The sequence below is a fragment of the Ipomoea nil genome, unplaced genomic scaffold, assembly GCF_001879475.1.
Source record: "Ipomoea nil cultivar Tokyo-kokei standard unplaced genomic scaffold, Asagao_1.1 scaffold2826, whole genome shotgun sequence".
Classification (NCBI taxonomy): Eukaryota; Viridiplantae; Streptophyta; class Magnoliopsida; order Solanales; family Convolvulaceae; genus Ipomoea; species Ipomoea nil.
The window spans coordinates 1,751,742-1,774,313 of record NW_017619254.1 but is presented as its reverse complement, the minus strand read 5'-3'; the positions used below and the strand labels follow the sequence as shown (position 1 = coordinate 1,774,313).

General features: G+C 35.4%; 2 protein-coding genes and 1 long non-coding RNA gene across 3 annotated transcripts; 2 read left to right on the top strand and 1 right to left on the bottom strand.

Annotated features, from left to right (window-relative positions):
- Positions 1-61: 61 nt before the first annotated feature.
- LOC109159255 (probable glycosyltransferase At5g03795) lies at positions 62-2,812 on the bottom strand. Its single transcript, XM_019307349.1, has 4 exons — positions 2,391-2,812; positions 1,655-1,899; positions 1,236-1,584; positions 62-1,095 (listed from the first exon to the last, which is right to left on the bottom strand). The coding sequence occupies exons 1-4, from the start codon at positions 2,742-2,744 to the stop codon at positions 427-429; spliced, it is 1,617 nt and encodes a 538-aa protein (XP_019162894.1). The 5' UTR covers positions 2,745-2,812; the 3' UTR covers positions 62-426.
- On the top strand, positions 1,041-20,113 carry LOC109159257. The gene is made up of 3 exons (XR_002050532.1): positions 1,041-1,120; positions 4,494-4,498; positions 20,101-20,113. It is a non-coding gene; the product is annotated as an uncharacterized LOC109159257 (long non-coding RNA).
- Positions 7,089-9,484, top strand: LOC109159256 (DAG protein, chloroplastic-like). The gene is made up of 5 exons (XM_019307350.1): positions 7,089-7,540; positions 8,160-8,257; positions 8,372-8,437; positions 8,533-8,712; positions 9,188-9,484. The coding sequence occupies exons 1-4, from the start codon at positions 7,191-7,193 to the stop codon at positions 8,700-8,702; spliced, it is 684 nt and encodes a 227-aa protein (XP_019162895.1). The 5' UTR covers positions 7,089-7,190; the 3' UTR covers positions 8,703-8,712; positions 9,188-9,484.
- Positions 20,114-22,572: the final 2,459 nt, after the last annotated feature.

Here is a 22,572-nt window from a genome sequence, read left to right as displayed (position 1 = left end):
GCCTCCCTCTCCGCCGCAGGAAATGATAGAAGAATCTATCAAAGTGTAGCAACTTTTTCGTTCTGTTCCAAAATTCTCTCTCTCTCTCTCTCTCTCTCTCTCTCTCTCTCTCTCTCTTTGCTCTTTGCTATTGGGAGCTTCAGCAGCTTCGCCTTCGGGACCTGATGATGATTCTCATATCTGAAGGTTCAACTAGCTCCAAATCATTTCTGATTCTTCTTTATATGATATTTCATTGCAATTTTTGATTTTCTTATGATACAGTTGTAGCAGTGTGGAAGTTTAATCTATGATTGCATCGGTGTTGAAAAGTTTGAACAAACATTGCATTTTCATTTACCCTAGAAATTCTCCAATTTATTTTTGAAGAAATGAAAATTTAGGCAAAGAAACTAGGAAACAGGGAGAATTGAAATAATCAAAATTTCATCTATCGTGAACTCGAACATTCAATCTCCTGAGCCAGATCGAGTGAACAATCATGTGAAACAGATCAAATCTCTTGGGAGGTCCGTTGATCACGAAGTGCCTCTGCACCTGCTTAACTCGCCTGTGCATCCTCAGATACTGTCTCTGAGAAATCCCCATCAGAATCGTCTTCAAGTTCTCAATATCTTTAACCTCCACCACCACCGAGAACGCTTTCCAGTTCAGAACATCGCTGAAAGGAGGCACGTACCCGTCCGATATCAACACCGGAACGCATTCCGCGTAGATCGCCTCCACGATTCTCGGGCTGGCCACCTCGTACCCGCTCGGACATAAACAGAACCGGCTGTTTTTCAGCATCGACTCGTAGGAAGGGCCGCCGCCGGGGAGCTCGTCGTACACTAGGATGTCTTCGTCTTTGCCTTTCCACCGGTCTAGGAGAAGCTGCCTAATGTCGCCGTGTAGACCTCCGGCGAAGAAGGCCAGGATGGAGCGCCTGGAGGGGGAGGGCCCGCCGAGGAGGCCGACGATCTCGCCCGTCTTGAGGTTGATTTCCGGTAACGAGACGTCTTTCCGGGGATTGAAGCCCTCGGAGGTATTGGCATTGCATAATACTCTGATGGAGTTGTTGAACAGATTCGGAACGTACGTTGTTGAATACGGCCCCTGCAAACAAACAATATTGCAACTAGTTAAACCAATCTGGTTGTTCATAGTTGAAAAGTTCGAACTAGATTGAGATTGTTCATATATTGCAACTAGATTGTAAAACTCGAGCGACTGAAAGTGATAAAAATGTAGACTACCCAGTCATGGCAAGAGAGCATGAAGTGATCGAGGCCAAGGCTTCGATTCCAGAAGGGATGTGTGGAAGAAATGACGTCAATATAGTCGGCGATGGTGCGGCCGATGGGGTGCATGTTATGGGCGCCGGGGACGTGCAGATACCGAACCATTACCACCACACTGAACGGCAGGAAATACACCGACGCCTCGTCCGGATCTTTAGTTCTGAACAAGTTTCCCTTTTCCATTTGGTGAATGAACCTGCCTTCTGTAGAGTATATGCTCCTGCACGGTCCATTGTGAAAGATTGGAGGCTCCCCTTCTGAGTATACATATATCTTGAACACCTTTTCCATCTCCAAGTAGCTCCTGTTAAACAATAATTGTCAGTTTAAACTTTTAGTTGAGACGAAATATATGTTTCAGTTTGGTATTTTACCTGTGGAAGGCGTTGGCATTGTGATACATGGGGCCTTGGGGAACATAATCAGGGTCATGGTGGGTAGATATCATACTGCCATTTCTAGCAGCTTCTTTAATGGCAGACCTTGCTTTAGCCAAAACGGCTTCCATTCTTTCTCTCTTGCTATACCTCCTAACTGCTACTTCACTTGTACTGTTTCTGTCATACCCTCCTTTCCCCTCCAACTCCTCCTTCCCATTCTTTCCTTCTTCGTCGCCTTCCTATTGTTTCACAAATCAACAAGAAAAAAAAACCATTATTTCTATCCTGAAGAAAGCCCCCAAAAAGTTCAGGCAATCCCAACCAAGTTGATCAGGTTGTTGATTTATAATGATAAGGTTACCAAGTGAAGTAGTCTATTGGCTTTCTTAGTTTGAATCTGTTAATTATAGGTAACATCTAGACTGATTTATCTACTTGTGATCCTTTGCCGGCTAGAGAGTAACAGGGGCATGATAGTGATTATAATGATTGCGGTTTCTATAAAGATAAAGAATTGACCAACTCCAACCAAGATGACATGTTAGACTTAGTAACCACAAAGTTATAAGTTTGATTTCTAATAAAGAAATAACCTATTAGCTTTTGTCCTTTGTCGGCTAGGACAAAACGAGAATTATCCTGTGCATGCTACTGGTAGTGACTCTCTTGGTAGTGATTGTGAGTTTCTCTAAGAAAATAGACAAGCAAATGAAAAGGTGGATGGGCTTACTGCAGGAGAAGGTTGAAGCAGATTCTGGTGATTGAAGGAGCCATTTTGATGCACTGAAGAGCTGCGGTTAGAGGGAGTTGCAGGCTGAGGTATTATTTCTTTTACTATATTGAAACGTTCATCGTCCACCTGCTTAGCATTCAATGCGGCATTGGTGAGGGAAGTAGGATTCAGAATCCCGGCAGTTCTCCACGTGCGGTAGCCGGAAAACAGCGAAAAGGAAGAGGCCGGGCCTGATGAGATGACAGCAAAAGGGATGATGAAAAGCAAGAGAACCGAAACCCAAGTAAAATATGGAGGCCGCCATTGATGAGCCTTTCTTGAAGACCACCACATTATGTTAGGATAATGCATGAGCACTGTTAGTTCTCTGGAAAAGATGATGAGGGAGATTTTATTTGTAGAGTTGAGCGAGTGTGGGAAGATTCATTGCTTGAGCTCCATCTCAAGTTATTCTTTGCTGATGAGCAGTGGTATTCTTGATAGATCACATGTGAAAAGTTCTGTAAATGACCGGGCAGGTATGTATGTAGAAGTGTAGAACCTAGTTCCTGCTTGGGCTTCCATTCACGTACTTTTATAGCTTTATTAGATCACATCTAAAATCTTCTTAAATTTCAAGACTTTGTTGTTCTCTAAACCTAAAGTTATTAATGTTCACAGCATTTTTTAGAGTGATCAGAAAAACCCGCAGTTATTACTAAAAATATGTACTGGTAAACCCTACTTCTATGTAACAATCTGCGACAAACGCAGCAAATCCTATGAAAAAGGTAAATCGAACCAAAAGAAATTATGATGAGTGATGAATTTGACTTGATTAAGAATGTATTAATTAGTCAAAATATTAATTATGTAGTAGTGTAGTTGAAATTAGAAAAGTGAAGAAAAAGATGGGAGTTAAAATAAAGGTGGTCCTGAATAGGTAATGGAGCAAGGACAGAGGCCATGCTATTGGGTGGCTGGTTCTTTATGAATCAAAGTAGGGTTTAAAAGGTTCATTTCCATTTGCCTCCTCGTAGACGGTTTTACTTTGTATAGCCACTCACGAGCCATGTCTGTCCCCTTTGCCCTAAGCATTTCGTTCAACAAGAGATCGAATTGAAGCGTCATTACCAATTCAATTTAATTGCCTTATATTGTTTCTACTTCCAATTATATATACACTTTGTTTCGTCAAATTTCTAAAATTAATATGTGATGATAATTAGTAAAGTTAGTTAGCATTCATGTGGCCATGTGTATTACTTTATCTTTAACTCACATTAATCTCCTGGATTAAGCGAAAGAAAAGATTTTATATGGTTGAAAGGTCTGATCCAACCAAAGTCAAAGACAAGCTCAAGAATTGATCTGAGAAAATCTATGCTTCCAATTAAAGACAATAGTATTAGTATTTGGTAAATATGAATAATAATGTAATAATAAAAAAATATGGTGGCAGACCATCCACCGTAATAAGCTGAGTTGAGAACACCGACACGAGTTCCCGAGAAGTAACTCATCTCAGTCTCTGAGCTCCGTCGCCGTCACGCATGCACCAACTACCAATCACTTCCATCACTGCGCCTCTATGGACAACTTGTACATTTTTTTTTTTTTTGTTTACACTACATTTATCAGTCTAAGAGGTGTTTGGTAAATAGTTATTAGCTGATTGAGATACTGTTGACTAGTTGAATCCTCATGGGCAGTTCAGTTAATTACACGGGTAAAGTTTGGGAACAACAGTGTTGACTAGTTGATAGCATTAGCTAATTGTAGAAAGATGTTTGATAAATTAACCATTAGCTGATAGCTAATTACATGCAAAATGACTTTCTCAAACACCTGACCGAAAAAGCTACTTTGAGTGACTTTTTGAATTTTAGTGTTTTGGAACAATAAGTTGTTACAAAAAAAACTAATTAATCAAACACTTATGTTGGCTGTTTAACAAGTCAAACAACTAATAGTGGTCAAATAAGTCAAAATTTGTTGATAATACACCTGCCTACGAGGTCCATGTACTATATTATTTTGTTCAATTTAGTCCTTATACCTTTATTTTGTGCAATTAATTAAGTACAATAGTTAACGGTGTTAATATTACTGTTAACTTAGGTTACGTGATACTAACATAATTATTGTCACATCATTATATTTATATTCCTACTCATATATTACTTTATAAATATTTAAATTTAATTATTTTTACCATCAATATATTAAATTAATATTACATCTGATGTCAGCATGCTTGTAATTTATAAGTACTTTGACCCCTTTGGGGGTGAAGGGGCGCCCGATAAGCGGGTTGGAATTTAACGACAAATGCTCAAAAAATAGTGACACCCGTGTCTCCAATAGAAATCGAGCTCTCGTCCTACTATGGACGATCAAGATTTTCGATGCGACTCTTGAACTGTTGAACTATTAGTTGTGAATTTAGTATAATTCTATTATTATTATTATTATTATTATTATTATTATTATTATTATTTTGCAAAGAGTACGTATTGACATGAAATTCAATTTGGCCCATATCCGTCCTTTCTTCCCATTTCACATTATTTGGACTTTGATAACTCTATAACCCTGAAAAAGATAGAGGGGGAGAAAACACACCTAGCATCTGATACTAACCATAAGAGATGAGAGAAATGAAATGAGTTTTATGCTAAATTGGATATCTTTTATTAGACAAAATAGGGGGGAAAGATAATATGTCTTATCAATTTATATGTTTAACTGGTGCATGAGTTTCACACGTTCACTACGTGCGTTAGAGTGGTCGTTAGTTAGCAGTGATATAATATAATTACAAACGATTAGGTCAATTATGTGGTACAAATATCATGCCTAAGTGGATGCTAATTAAATGAGATGAAATCGTATGATCGATAGCAATAAATTAGGTTAATCATTTTTGAACTCTCTAGTGAAAGTCCGAAGTATCATATGAACACACACTGATTATTATTTATAAAGAATTGTGTATTTGGACATGCAACTGATCCACTTAACTATGAATATCTATCTTATTTGAATAATTATAGTTATTTATAACGTGTCATGTCAAACAAATACTTTATTGTGATCATCTTTTATTCTAATTTGTTCAAAATAAAAAAATAAAAAATATAATGTGTCTGAGACACAAATTATGTCGTAGACTAAGGTCCACCACTTCATTATAGACTCTGATATAAATTATGTGTTGGAACCGTTGGTAGAAAAAACAAATAATAATAATAAATAAGATTATTATTTTCTGGAAAAACAAGGAAAGAAAAGATGGAGAATTTTGGCTCGTGTTTGGTGTTGGTTTTTTTGCAAGAGTCAAGCGATCACTCTTTCCTTAAAACCTTATTTGCCACCTCCCAAAGATGCTAGGGGCGTTGTGGTCTAGGCTTCCCAGGATAAAACTTGCTAATGATTCAAAGTTTGAGCACTCAAACAAGGAATCCGGCGAGCAAGACAAAGCTATGAACACAGTATGCAAAGAAAGAGTAGAAGCAGAGAGGTTTTGAGACTAAAAAGATGAACTTTCGTGTTCAATTTCTTCTGTGTGTAAAAACTCTACTGCCCAACTCCTCCTTATATAGGGGTGGAGGATTTAAATAGCTTTTATCAGGCACTTAAGGGCACCCCTCCACCTTCCTATAACAGCAGCCTTAAACCTGGGTTTCAATTCAAAAATTAAAAATTAGAATTAACTCAAAAAATTAATTCTGTAACAGTAGAATTGAACACCCAACAGTCACAAAACTACCTACTGGTTTCGGCCACAAGGCCGAACCAAGGAGGTGTAGTTTCGCTTACAGTGGCGTGTTGGAAAATGACAGTGGCCATGTTGTGCCCGCGCACACGAGCTCGGGCTTGAATCAAGCCTTTTCAAGGCTCGTCTAGTTGGACTTTGATATATGATATGATGATTTTGGTATTTGGGGCAATCGTTATGCTATGGACCCGTGTCCAGCATGTTATCTCTTTTTTTTTTTTTTTTTTTTTTAAATAAAAATAAAAATTCAGACCGCTTTATTATAGGAGTATATGTTCATAATTGTAAGTTTATAATGTCAGAGCTCTATGTTCATAATTGCATAACTGTACATTCATAATTCTGTAACTGTACATTCATAATTCAATAACTGTAACTTCATAATTTTCGAAGCTCTACGTTCATAATTTTATCACTATATGTTCATATTGTAAGTTCATAATGTTTAGAGCTCTGTGTTCATAATTTAATAATTGTACATTCATAATTGCATAACTCTACATTCATAATTGCATAAGTGTACATTCATAATTCCGTAATTGTACATTTATAATTCAATAACTGTAAAATCATAATTTTCAAAGCTCAATGTTTACAATTTTAAAGCTCTATGTTCATAATTGTAAGTTCATAATGTCATAGCTCTGTGTTCATAATTTTATAACTTACATTCATAATTTCATAACTGTACATTCATAATTTCATAAACGAATAACGTCGTTAACGGCGTTAACGTCGAGACAAAATTTTCTTTTTCAACTGAAATGACGTGTTTTCCTTGAAAACGACGCTGTTTTGGACTCGTGTCCACAATGCATTGTGGACACGAGTCCACTGCATAATTTGCGTATTTGGGGAGAGTCGGCTCGGCCCAGCCCGCTGAGAGGAATGGGAACAACCTTTGGGCTTTTCTTGTTACGATGAATAAGAAAATATCTCTGGAAAAAAAAAAATGGGAATACTGAAATCGCATTGTAATTTGGTGACTTGCACCTTATCAATTCCCCCCATCTCTCTTCTCCTCTACCAGAGAAGAAATGGCAGCTCTCAATGTCTCTCCACTCTTCAAAACCCTAAACCCCCGGATATCTCACTCCCAGAACCCTCCTAAAACCCCAAATTTTCTTCCCCTCTCGTGCCCTCTTCCCTCTACTCTCCCGTCTCTCATCCCCTGCGCCCTCACTCTCCAAACCCCATCAAGACTTCCTCCGCTGAGAGCCATTGACTCAGCTAGGAGAGGTGGTAATGAAGAAAGAGAGACTATTATGCTTCCTGGCTGCGACTACAACCACTGGCTTATTGTCATGGAGTTCCCCAAAGACCCCGCCCCTACTAGAGAGCAAATGATTGACACTTATCTAGATACCCTTGCCACTGTTCTTGGCAGGTCAATTTTTATTTCTCTTCATTCTTCATATTTTTGCAGTATTATATCTTGTTGGGTCTACTTTTTTTAAAACTGAATTGGCCTTTAAGCATTAGAGTGGAAGTTGAGATATTGGTGTGTTAGTGTGATGGTTGTTTCTATCTAGGGAGAATTTGATGATGCTTGAAGGTTTAGCATTCTTGTAAAATATGATGTCTTTATGCAGATTTTTGGTCCAAATAGTGTGCAGCTAATAAATAATCAAATCAGAAAGTTATTTATAACAAATTGTCAATGGAGGTAGCTTGTTGCTAATTAACTATTTTTGAGTATTAATGGTTTTCATTTCTACTCACAAGAAGAATAAGGACAAGGTTTATGCTGTAATAAACACTGCAACTTCTCGCATTCCCCTGGGTAAAAAAAAGATAGAAACTTTTAAGTTTATTAATTAAAATCAATGGAGTGGATGGTTCTTCAAGGTGGAAAAGATTATGGTCTATCATGGAGTTGGGCTAGTGAGGTTTGCAATGCTGTTGGTGGGTGGGTGGTGACTCTAGTTTAGCAAATGTGTATATTACTAAAATTGGGTTTTTATCAGATCATATTTCTCCAATTTGAGTAGAATTTTGTGTTTCAGTATGGAAGAAGCAAAGAAGAACATGTATGCTTTTAGTACAACCACTTACACGGGATTCCAATGCACTGTATCTGAAGAAACATCTGAGAAGTTTAAGGGTAAGTGGAAGTTCTGTTGTTTATTTCTATTTCTTAAGCTTTTAAAGTTTGATATTCATGTACCCATTTCCTGGATTTTCATATCTATTCCTTTTCTTTGCTTACTTTGTGTAGGATTACCTGGAGTTTTGTGGGTCTTGCCTGATTCTTATATAGATGTCAAGAACAAGGATTATGGAGGTTCGTAAAAAACATTTGATATCCACTCTGGTTGGTATTCAAGATTCAAGAATATTCTATGCTTGATCAATGATTTTTGTCGTGTTTTGTTTCAGGGGATAAGTACATCAATGGAGAGATAATTCCTTGCCAGTACCCTACATACCAACCCAAGCAGGCTAACCGCCCAAAAAGCAAGAGTAAAGCATATGTGAGAAGAAGAGATGGTCCTGCTCCTGCTCCTGAAAGGCGGAGACAGGAAGCCACTCCTGAATCTTCCTCCTAGAACCTTATTGGTATGCTTTGATTCTCTTTTATTGCTTGGTAGGACAAACCCATGCTACCTCTTGTTGAGCATATAACCATTAATGTACAATCCAACTATCAGCTTAGACTTTTAGTTGAGATGAAGCACATGCTTTAATTTGTTATTAGAGCCAGACCAAAGGTCATGGATTCGAATCTCTACGTCACCCGATAAGCGACGACTACGGTCTACGTGTTGCTTGGAACCCACCGCACACGTGAGGGGCGTGTTGAGCATATAACCCACATTGTTGGGGAAAAAGAGCAGAAAGAAAAAGCAACGAGTAAAGAAAAAACATATATCCACATTGTTATGATTGCATCGTGTACACCTTTTACCTGCCTAAGAACTAAATGACTAAAAGTATAAAAGTTTGGCGTCTTTCTTTCAAACATATATTCTCCCCCATCTCCCATTTCATTAACCCAAAGCATTCATCCATTTCTCCTCCACTTTTCTTGCAGGTAGTTATTTTGTGTTTTGGCTAAGAATCAAGTTGCATTCTTGGAAACTGCCAATGTTATCGTCCCGGCTTCAAATTAGGTGTATAGTCTTACAGAGATGCACTGGTGCTGCTTGATTAGAATTTTAATGTAATAGTTCAGTGCAAGGCTGGCTGTTATCTTTTCTGAACACCAGCTTGCTAATTTCACAGTGAGGTTGGAGAAATGAATGGTGTTGTATGAGTACCTAATGGACAAAGGTGTTCTATGATTAAACAACTTGGAACTCATTCCTTGGCAAATTTTGTTTGGTTTTAATCCATACATTTCAAGATTTTCAACATTTGCAACCTTTTACATATAGTACCACATGCTAGACACTGACTTTTTGGGAAAGGTAGTTATATTAGCGGCTTACTTATCAATTATTACAAGCTCTTAGAGCATCTTCAATAGTTTATTTTCGCACAAGTTTTAAGAGTCAAGTCGGAAAGAATAAGAAAGATGAGTGAGGGAAAAAAAATAATAAATGAGGGTGGTCGCCGGTTGGTGACCACCACAATGCGCCCATTGGGCATGCTGGCTCATTTTTTTTCTTTTTAATTATTTGGTGGGGTCAACATTAGGAGACAGAAACCTATCCCTCCTGCAATAACTTAACTTTCTCTCTCTCTCACTTCTACGTATGACTCCAAGCAAGTCTCAAAAACTTCTTAACTTTCTCTCTCTCTCTCTCTCACTTCTACGTATGACTCCAAGCAAGTCTCAAAAACTTCTCAAAAATCATCCAAAAAAATTCTATTGGAGATACTCTTATGTTACTAGGCACGAGTTTTAATACACCAAATAGTTGCATCTTGAGTGATTGCATAACTCTTGTATATTTTGATAAACTGTTGCCCATAGTCAAAATTATTATTTCATTTAGTAACATCTTTCTTTCAAGTAAATTTGATTTGGTAAAATTTTATTATGGGTTACATAAACATGTACCAATATATGTTGTAATAATCATCATCATCTTTAATTTGTTTTTATGGTGATGAAGAAAACCTACAACCACCACTCGATAGTAATAATATGCATTGAGTAAACTTTTTGTGATAAAGTTCAAATCAAAAAAATTAATAAGCTGCTCTCTTTACGAGTCAATAGCCTGACCAACGTGGTAATAATCATCTTTTTTAACCCTTGTGTCAACTTGCATGATGAGATTATCTCATTACATGTATCCCACTTAAAATGATAAAATAACTATGCTTTTCACACTTTAATTCCTTTTTTTTGCCAAAGCCATTAAACTAGTCTTAAAGCAAGTGGAGGCGTGTATTGGATCTTTAGAGATTTGTAGACTTTATATTTTCACGTGACATATTGACATTTGACATATGACCAGAAACCCTTTTTTGGCCTGTTAAAATGATTTCTTCACATTTTTGGAATTCATGCAGATAGAAACATTTTACTTGGGAAGGACAATGGGTACCCTAGGCAATATAGAGAGAGATCCTATGATATAACATGTCATTCAGAAAATTTGGCATACCCACCAAACTGTTGGTCGTAGTGTGATGGTTGTCTGGTAAATATTCATCTTCCATACAAGTCATGATCTGAGCTGCAAAAGTGCAATTCAGAAAGTACACCCACTAACTTCAAGCCTTGGCTAAATTAGCAAAAGTGTTATCACTATAGTGAGATTAGGTAGTGTTGTACTTTTGTTTAGAGAGTTATTACTTATTAGTAGTTGTTAGGTTGTTTCAGGATATAATGGATTAATTGTTGTACTCAGTATGTCTATTGATTATGTTGGAGTTATGATTTATGTTAAGGAAAATTATATTTCGAGTAGAAAATTGTTATAGTCGGTATGTTCATATAAGTTTTTTTTTTTTTTTTTTTTTTTTCACTATGTAAAATAAAATTTATGAGATGCCATAAGTTAACAAATGATTTGGGTTGCAATGAGATAATTTAATAAAGGGAGAAAAAGTCAAGAAAATATCTCAGAATTTTCTTGAACTTATACAACGACTAATACAAGCTACAAGCTCTAAAATATAGGCACTAATGGTGATATAAAACCACTCCATGTGGTTATCCTCTCATAAAGAAGACAATAATTTAAATTTAATATTTAAATTACTCACATATTAAATATATATTTACAAAATTGATCAAGAATTTATTATATTAATAAATATACTAAAACTAGACGCATCAGTAAACATGCACCAACATATATCTTCATGCCTTATCAAAAGATCTCCATGAAAGGACTGGCGGGTCTCCTTGTCCTAATCTAAGTTTTATTCTGATTCTCAAGATCTTTTAGAAATATCATATGATGCTCCAAGATTAAAGACAACAATTTCGCTTTGATCCTCGTTTTCATAGGGACGGGTGGGAGGACCAAAATTCAGGAAACGAGGACGGGGAGTTGTATCCATTTCCCACCTGGATAGGGATGAGGACGAGGACGGGATATCTCTTCCCACTACACCTCATAGTGTGTGTGTGTGCGCGCGCGCGCGTACAATGGTACACATGTTCACGTGTTAATAGAGGTTCACATTTGAACTTAGTTCTAAATAGAATTAATTTTACTTTTGGTCCCACAACTTTTGAGATCTTATCACTTTTGGTGCACACTTTAAAATTTTTTAAATTTTGGTGCCTAACTTTGTTATATTTTTCAATTTGGGTCCTTTTGGCCAAATTAACAACGAAATGTTGCCGAATTTTATTTTTTAGGGATAAAATTGTTATCCTAATGAAAGATCTTCAAATTTAAACAAAAGAAAAATCATATTAAGATAAAAAGAAAGGTTTGCCAATCGTCGAAGCTATAAATCTCATAGATTTGTATCTAGTTTTTGCACATCTTCCCTATTATTCTCATCGATCAAACACCCATAGATATGATTTTATAATACTTTATTTAGATATTGAAGATCTTTCATTGGGATGTCGATTATATCCCTAAAATATAAAATTCAGGTAAGAACGTACGTCATTGTGTGAACCTGAGGACCTGTACACACTTTTGATATTGCATCATCCAACGGCCCAGGACATGATACACGAAAAAAGTCAACCTAGGATGCGGTGCACAACGGTGTGCATTGTGTTATAGATGACATGCACCGTCCACTAATCTATATAAAGTGGGCGCCCAAATTAGTTATGAGGTTAACATGTTAATATTTTTTTTTAAGGCAACCATAATGGTTATTTTATAGATATGCAGAAATAGAATCCGGGGGGACAACGTCCCAATACATAATTGTAGTAAAATCAAAAGCAGTAGAAGCTAAACTATGTGCTAAAAAATTCTGCGATCTAGGTACGAAACTAACATGAGCAATGTCAAAAGACGATAAGTAGGCCTTACAGGCCTGTAAAACGTATCCTACGTATGACCGTGGTATATGCATGGATGAAGTTAATTGTCGTTGTAGTGCATGACAGTCTGTAAATATACGTACTCGTTGTTCGCCACGATCTCGAAGCCATGCAAGCACCTCTTTGCATGTCATTGCTTCGGCCATCAGGGGGGAAATCATGCTGTGAGTGGTGCACAAAATGCCGCAAGATAGCCGCCAGTCGCCGTGAAGAGGATTGCACCTGCTGCTGCAGCGCTTGTTCGATGTTTGTACCCAGCGTCGATATAGCATTGGATCGGTTGCGACTGGTGGGTGTTCTGTGACGCTCCGGCAATAGGGAGTGAGTCGTGCAGTGGCAAGACCGGCTGCTGTGGCATGGGTGGGCCCTCGGCGGGAGGCGGTTGTTGTTCGGCCGAAGGTGGCAGTGCGGATGGCGAGTGAACCCCGGTCCATGCATTCATGGTGAACATTGCGGTAGCAAGGACTCTCGTGGGTCTTTGGAGGCAAACATCCCAAACTGCTCCGTTTCGTGCTCTTTATAGGTGGTAAAGGATGGCCGCTGCAAACATGATCTCATCAGAGTCTAGAACATTTATTAATGCACTAAACCATTCATGAAAAATATCCGTTATAATATTAGGGATTGGGAGGTTAGATCGTGCCCATATGGCCTTTGCATAGTCACATGATACCAATGAATGCATTATATTTTCATGATCCACCCCACACATATTGCACACCGGCTCAACATCAACTCTCTTTAAAAGTAGATTATCCATTGTAGGGAGGATACCATTCAAAGCTCTCCATAAAAATATTTTCCATTTGGGTGAAATTTTCAGACCCCATAGTTTTAGCTATTTATCATAACTCTCATTAGCCAGGGTATCATAATTTCCCACTATTAATTTGTATCCATCCTTCACTGAATAATTCCCATTTGGATCTCCATGCCAATACCATGTATCTTCATAATCTGGTGAGATCGGTATTTTCAAAATTCTAGGCACATCAACTGGTTCGAAAATGTCCGCTAGAATCTGCTGGTCCCACTGGCCTGTTTCCTGATCAATTAAACCCACCACTCTAGCCCCAACCAACTGTGGAGGCATCTCAGTATGGATCATTGGGTCAGTATCATCCTGAAGCCATGGATGCTCCCATATGAGTGTAGAAGTTCCAGACCCAATGCGTCGCCTGACTCCATTACATACTAGCTGTTTGGCTGCCATAACACTCCGCCAACAATAACTTGGGTTCCCTCCCAAAGATGCCTCCGTAAAATCACTATTCGGATAATATCGGGCTTTATATACACGAGCAACCAAAGAGTCAGTGTTGGTAAGGAAGCGCCATGCTTGCTTTCCAACATTGCTAAATTAAAAGCTCTCAAATCTTTGAACCCCAATCCTCCATACTTTTAAGGGATACAGAGCTTATCCCATGCTTTCCAGTGGATTCCCTTATCTCTGCCTGTACCCCACCAATACCGGTTCATCATTCGCTCGATAGCCGTGCAGACAGATATGGGTAACAAGAAAACCCCCATTGAGAAGGTAGGCATAGCCTGAGCCACACTTTTCAAGAGAATTTCCTTTCCTGCCTGTGACAAAAGCTTCTTACTCCATGACCCAATCCTTTGCTTAATCTTATCATCAATATAAACAAAAGTTGCTTTTTTTATTTCTTCCAACAAAGGAGGGAAGACCCAAATACTTCCCAAAATTTGGAGCTTGAATAACTCCCAAAGTCTGCGCCACCTGCCCCCTATCATTGTCAGCAGTATTCTTACTAAAGCAGATGCTTGATTTATGGTAATTAACCACTTGCCCAGATAACGCCTCATACCTTGCCAGACAAACCTTAATCTCATTGGCCTCCTGCACATTAGCCCTGAAAAATAACAAACTGTCATCTACAAAGAACAAATGAGAGATGTGGGCGGGGGGAGGGGCCTCTGGCAACCCTGCAGCCATGAATCAAATGTAATAATAAAGAGAGACCTTCAGCACCAATAATAAACATGTACGGGGATAGTGGATCCCCCTGACGTAATCCGCGAGTAGGTACTACAGATTGACTTTCAGATCCATTAACAAGAAAAGTATAAGATACTGTAGTCACACAAAGCATTATAAGATCTACCCATCTCACATCAAAACCAAGAGCCAAAAGCATTCCTTTTACAAAAGGTCATTCCATCCTGTCATATGCCTTTACCATATCCAACTTTAGAGCTCCCCAACCCATCGCCCCACACTGCTTACGATTTAAGAAATGCCCCACCTCTGCAGCTATTAGAATATTATCCGTGATGAGTCTATCAGGTATAAACGCACTCTGAGAGTCAGATACAATATTACCCATTAATGACTTCATTCCATTTGTAATCATCTTGGTCATCACTCTATATACCACATTACTCAAGGCTATTGGCCTGAGATCCGTCATTCGTTCTGGTGTATTCTTCTTGGGGATTAGGATCACATTAGTTTCATTCAACTTAGTGGGGAAAGATCGTGTATTCAAACATTTCAAAATAAAATCCGACACGTCCCTCCCTACAATATCCCAGAAATGTTGATAGAAACCCGGATTCATTCTATCCGGGCCAGGTGCCTTATCAGGAAACATAGCGAATAAAGCAGTTTTAACCTCTTCCTTCTCAAAAGGCCGGAGTAAACCCTCATTCTGAGCCGGTGTGACTCTCTCAGTAATATTTGCAAAAAACTCCCTCCCATCAGCAGGATTATCCGAAGTAAAGATTTTATTAAAATAATCTATCACAACTGCATGCATGGCATTTCCTTCCACCCAATCCCCATTATCATTTTGAATTCTAGACAAAGTATTCTTTTTCTTTCGGTTAGAGGCATACCTGTGATAGAATCTTGTGTTTGCATCTGCTTCTTTCAGCCAGTGTTGCTTGGCTCTCTGCCTCCAGTAGGCATCCTCCTGGTTCTCAATACGGGTCAGGATTCCTTCAAGGCGTTGGTATTCAGCAAGAGACGATGGATCCATCCGTCCCCTTAGGCGTAGCTGTTCTTTCCGAAGATGCAGGATCTGCTCACCATAATTATGGTGCCTTTCACCTCCCCAACACGACAGCTGTCGCTCACAGTGCTCTATGCAATCCTGCACCCTTCCACCCCTCCATTCCCCCCATGCCTCCTCCACCACCTCCCTACACCCCTTATCATGTAGCCAGGACATCTTAAACCGGAACCTTCTCCTCGTCATTCCCCCCCCCCTCCTCCAGGATCGTGGACACTCAAGAAAATGGCCGAATGGTCAGACTTTCTTCTCAAGAGATTGACTACTCGTCTTTGAGGTACAATTCCACACCACTCTGCCGTGGCTAACACCTTGTCCAATCTCTCTTCAATCCAGTCAACAGTACCCTTCCCTTTCTCCCATGTAAATTGGTATCCCTCCATAGGTAGTTGAGATAAGCCACACTGTGCAATAGTATCACCAAAGCCCCTGAGCAAGCTATTTGGGTATGGTTTCCGCCTCTTTTCTCGTACTGGTACAACAGATCATTAAAATCACCAATCATCACCCATGGGAGATCAGATTGTGGCACAAATGACTTTATTAGATCTCGTGCCTCTCCACGCCTGTGTCGTTGTGAAAAACCATAGTAACACGTCATTCTCCACAAAAAATAAATAATTGTATTATAGCCAACTACCATATATAATGTAATGATACCTCTATTACCATTCCAAATGAGTAGTCACATGATTGAACTAAAATTTGTATTATACTAATATTATTCCTTGAAAATTAATTACCAGCAAGGATGAAGAAAATTTTCTATTCCCAGGCGGGGACGGGGTCACAGGAACAGTGACAGTATATTCTAGTCTACTATTTGAAAGATTGTTGATTTTTCACACTTTACATAAACTTTAATTTCTTAAAAACATCATATATTAAAATCTAATCCAATTGTCTGAAAATAATATATCTTCTAAATTATGAATCATAAAAGAGAATATTAATTATTCTCAACAAACAATCAAATAACCAACCTTCTTTATCAATAAGTAATAAAAATGTCTTCCATACAAGGCATAACCACCAAACTATCGATCATACCGTGATGTTTGTCTGGTAAATATTCATATTCCATACAAGCTAAGTCATGAGCTGCAAAAGTGTAATTGAGAAAGTACACCCACTAACTTCAAGCCTTTGCCAAATTAGCAAAAGTGTTATCACCAGAATTTTAGGTAAGAGAGTTCTAGTGAGATTAGGTAGTGTTTTATTTTTGTTTAGAGAGTTATTAATTAGTTTTTGGTTGTTTTGGGATATAATTAATTAATTAATTGTTGCAGTTAGTATATTTATTGATATATATATATATATATATATATAGCAATAGTATTCCTGATGACCTTAAATGCACGGCATGTAGTGTAGTGGGTGTTTAAAAAAAATTATTTAAATAAAATTATGATCACAATTAATCAATAAATACTTTTAATACAATATATTGAGTTTTGGATTGACTCCTTGAGATTATCACTTAAAGGTAATTGATCAAGTTACACAAATAAGAAAATGGCCAAGGGCTTCTATCTATAATTCTATACATTATTTTGGTGCACAGGGGTTCAAAGTTACATGTATTGCTAGATATTGCTCAACGTGAGTATAAGTTGTACGAGTTTAATTTAGTGTTGCTTCACTTATTCGCACTAAACTTGTAATATTTTTATTGTGTCGATTATCATACTAAGTAACACTATATCGAATAAATCTATTATATTTGTATATTAGTGAGCTGAAGTTCTATATAAATGATGTACTCCCAATCATCCTCATTATTCTCCGATCCGTATTGGCCACTTGAAACTAACTCATATATCATAACTATATATATATATATATAATGGCATTAGTTAATATTAAATGGGGCTTACAAAAATATTGTATTTGCATGAGAAAAAAAAAAAGATAAAAACCCTATCATCCATTCCAAAAACCCACATTCAAGTGTCTTTTTTTTCCCCTAAAAAAAAAAAAAAAGAAAAAAAAAAAAAAAAAAAACTATGCTAAAATTCACAATTGTGGATGCTCTTAGGGCATCTCCAATGCAAGGAGATAAAGGAGGAGAAAGAGAGATTGATGCATTGGAGTGGAGCAAAAGCATATATAATATCCGGATTGAAAATCATCTCCCCAAAAAGAGGGGAGAATCGTCAATAAATAATACATAGTGTAGGTGTTTGGGGGTTAACACTTAACGTGACATTTGCCAACTATTCAAGGTGAAATGCCTTTTTTTTGTGTGCTTGATACACATCAATCCTTTACAAATTCCCGTCAAATGATATGTATAACTTCATTTATCAGCCTTTACAAATTCCTCTTTCTACTTTTTTATTTTTATTGTTTGAGTTATGAGAAAAACTCAGTCACAGTTATTATTTGAATATGTGCACAAGATAAATTTCACTTTATACAAATAAATGAAAATTAAGGATGCAATGCGCCAAAATTTATATATATATATATATATATATATATATATATATATATATATATATATATATAACAAAATATGTCAATACCATAATAGTCAAGAACTAAATATTAAATTTGCTCAAGTTCATATTTGTTTGCTATTAAATGGATATATTTTTAACAAATTGTTTGATTCCTTTACAACTTGAGTTTCGTTAGGGGTAGATCCAAATAGAACCAAATTCTTTTATTTTTTTTTAAAAAAATTTGATTTGACTATTAATAAATTAAAAATTCAATCATTTAATTTTAATTAGGTAATAGTCAAATCAAAATATTCAAGTTATTCCCTTCTAATCCTAAATTTAACCATGTCCTAACCAATGAATTACAGATTTAATCAATTAAAATTTAAATTTACAATTTGAGTAATTTATTTATATATATAAAAAAAAACCGCTTTTTTCGGAATAATAATTTAAAAGAAAGTTCATAGTACCTCTTGCACAGAGTGCACCCACCTAATGCAAAAGTTCAATGTGAAAATTTTCAATTAATTAGGAGAAACTCTAGCTAAATTGATCCGATTGTTGATTTAGTAATCACAACATTTCAAGTTTGATTTGATTCTAATGAAATTTATTAATTTTTTAGATTCTTTATGATTTTTTATCTGATAGAATTATAAGGCGAGATTTATCTAGTATCACTAAATAATAATGATTATGTTTTCCTCTTCACAAAAAAAAAAAAAAAAAAAAAAAATCCTTTATTTTTCAATAATTTAATTTTATATTAAGCAAAATTTGTACTATTGTTAAAAGAAAATGTCCTATAAGAGTATACGAAAATGGTAGGGGTAAAAATGAGAACTACGAAAATTACACTTTTCAATCACACGTATGACGCATATTTTATCGTGGTTGGTCAGGTGGCGCCACGGATTAAGAAATGTCTTATCCAAACAACAGAACCAATTATTGATAAATAATTATAAAATTCTATTTTTTAATGTTACAAGAAACTATAGCTGGCGACATCTTCTGTTTGGAATTACTGTAAAAGAGGTAATTGTTCTTCAAGAATTCAAAAGTGAAACCTATTTCCTTTTCTTTTGAGTAGGATAACTAGTCTAAAGATTTAAGACTGCTTAATTTTTAAAGTTAAAGGATCAAATTTTTTACCTTTAATTAAGAATGGATGAATTCATTCCACTCAATCACACCCTCCAAGTTATATTAGTAAATTTATAATTATTCAATATTCACTCTTCAACCATACAATTATTTATCTCCTCTTTCAAAAATGGTCTCACTTTCACATCAACTAAAACAATTATTTTCTTTTAATAAAAACTATCTAATTATTAATATTTAACAAGAAAAAAAAAAAAAAAAGATGAAAGTACTAAACATGGCTCACAGACCAATTGCAATACTGACAAGGAAATTGTATATTTGCAAAATTAGGTGGCTTTGTTTATTTAAATAATGAATGTTCCACGTATGAAGCCAATTGAAGTGCTTGTAGCACTGCAACAACTTACATCGGTAGATCTTTCACACTTCCGAGAGTAAAATGGTCAACATTGAGGAGAGAGGAGAAGAAGTTCATCCTACAAAGAGGTGGTTTTTTGCATAAATGTGAGACCCACTGTAGAAATGTGTCATCCACGCCGCTTACGCGTGGCTGTCACAACTGTGCCCAACAGTGCATGAGCCCGCTAGGCGCGTTATTAGTATTGTTTAGATTTTTATTTTTTTTTTTTTGGGTTGAAATCAGCTTTGTTTTGTATTTTTTTTAATTTTTTTTCTTCTCATATTCTCTTTCCTAATCATACTTACAAAAACTCCTCCAAAACTAAAAAAAAAAAAAACCACTATTATGGATGCTGAGAGCCTTTGCCTATAATTCCAACCACCATCCTCCAAGTGGCCTACTAATGTTGGACCGTACCGTGGCTTATTAAGGCAGAACACATCCCTGCAAATCTCACATTGGCAATGTGATATGGTAAGAGAGAGAAAATTATTTTTTATTTGTTTTATGCTTATGTGTATTCACAATGGAGAGAGAGTGACTAAATTAGCAATAGGAGAGAGAATTTGTAAATGAGAAAAATCTTACAAAACTGCTGAAAAGGACCGCCACTGCATAGCTTTTGATTTCTTTTCTATTTTTATTATTTCTTTTCATATTATTTTATTATTATAGTTATAATATAATATGAAAGTGTGACCCGTTTTTAAAAATGATAGAGATTTGCAGGGGTGTAAAATAAATAGTAAAGAAATTTTAAAATTGATGATATAGAAGTGGGACCCATTTTAAAAAATCTATATATCTGTACATCAAATTACCCCACAATTTAGAAAAATGAGATAGCAATATATATATATATATATATATATATATATATATATATATATATATATATAATAAGCCTCAATTAAGGTTATATCCTTGATTTATGTCTCTCTTTTTGTATGCAAATAAATGTGTACATTTAATTTAAATGTTGTACATTTCAATGTTATTAGACAAAACTACCCTTACACCGTTATAACACTGTTAGTTTTTAATTCTAACATTGATAAAACATCATTATTACCATACACCTATATCTATCATATCTTTTTCCTATTTTTAATTATCATTTTATTAAAATCATTATATATATTAATTTAATGCTTAATTATATTTTAATTAAATTTCTATGAATGATAAATTATATATGTGTGTGTACAAAATACATATATTATTTGTGTATATATAATTCAAATTATAATTTTTAATTTTTAATTATTTATATTTATTAATGGGCATGAATTTTCGTGCATCGCGCGTACAAAATGCTAGTATATATGATAAAACTAAATAAAATCTAGTCTACCTTGACATACACTTCATGCCTATGTTCTTTCCATGAGAATCATGTAAAGTTGTTTTATATTTTATTATTTTTTGTTTGTGTTTTTTTTTTTTTGTTGATTCTCAATTTCTCATTCTTAGTGTGAATGAAAACTCATGAACCAAACACACCCTAAATTATGTAAATCTTTGCCAACTACCATGTAGTGTGATGACATCCCGATTAGACGGTTACAATTCTAAATTGGTGGTCAGTTCAAACCCCGGTGGTGAAGGCATATTCTTTACAATTGGATTGAAAATATAGAACAAAATACTACATTGGAATTATTAGTATTTCAAAAAATGTTGGGTGGGGCTTATTCATTATGTAAGTTGTCTTATTCTTTTGTTTAATAGAAGGAAATTCAACATTAATCACATTAAGTCAGTCTTAATTTTCTGGTCTACTATTTATAACTTTCTTAGACTTGAGTTAAAGTTACCCAAATTCTTGGGAAGCTTGTTCTTCTACTCCCCCATTAATGATTGAAGCCTAAGCTCACATATGTTTACAATTTTAAATTAAAATGTCTTTTAAGGTAAAATTTGATGGATCACTTGCTTTTGAAACAAATATTGATCAGAATTATAAAACACATTTTTATCATAATTGATATATATAATCTAAATTACGCAAGCCACGGAATGCGAAGGGAATGTACAAATATAAAAAACATATAATTATGTATTTGTAAATATTTTTTTTTTTAAATATGTATAAGTATTAACTCTTTAATAGTTTCTTTTTTAGAATTTTTTTTTTTTTGAATTAGATAAGCAATTCTGAAAACGTTTTAAAAGAGTTGATGTAGTTTTTTTTTTTTTTTTTTTTTTTTTTTTTTTTTTTTTTTGAATTGACACATGTTCAAAATGTGTAAATGCTCACCATTAAGTTTTTGTGCATTACAGTTTAGTACTTATAGAGTTATGGATTCAAGATAATTTGTTAAACAGAATAAGACCAACTCAATAAATAAATAAAAAATCAATTCGTAACGGGAATCAGTTTATTTTATAAACTCAATAGAAAAAAATAATAAAAACAAAAACAAGAGAATGACCCATCGTCTAAATAGTTGATTTTTTTTTTATTTTTTTTTGACAAGTCGTCTAAATAGTTGATATGAACATGAATACCGTGAATTAGAGGCATGTGAATAAGTAGTCAATGAATCATCATTATCCCAATCCTAAACAAAAGTTCAAGTAGGACTAAATATTCTACAAGTTGAATAAAGTTTTGATAACATATTTAGCTTATTAGTTAATTTTGACTTATTTGACCACTATTAGTTGTTTGACTTTGTTAAACATTCAATATAAGTGTTTGATTTATTAGCTTTTTGTAACAATTTATTGTTCTAAAATACTAAAATTCAAAAAGCTGCTCAAAGCAGTTTTTTCAATCATATTTTTTAGAAAGTCATTTTACATATAATCAGCTATCAGCTAATTTACCAAACATCTTTCTACAATCAAGTGATCAATTAATGTTATCAACTAGTCAAACTCATTAACTCAATCAACTAACAATTATTTACCAAACAACCCCTAAATCCCATTTGAATGCTATAAAAAAGTTTAACGGTTGTTATATAGTGGACGATGATTCATAGTGCTATGTCGACCATG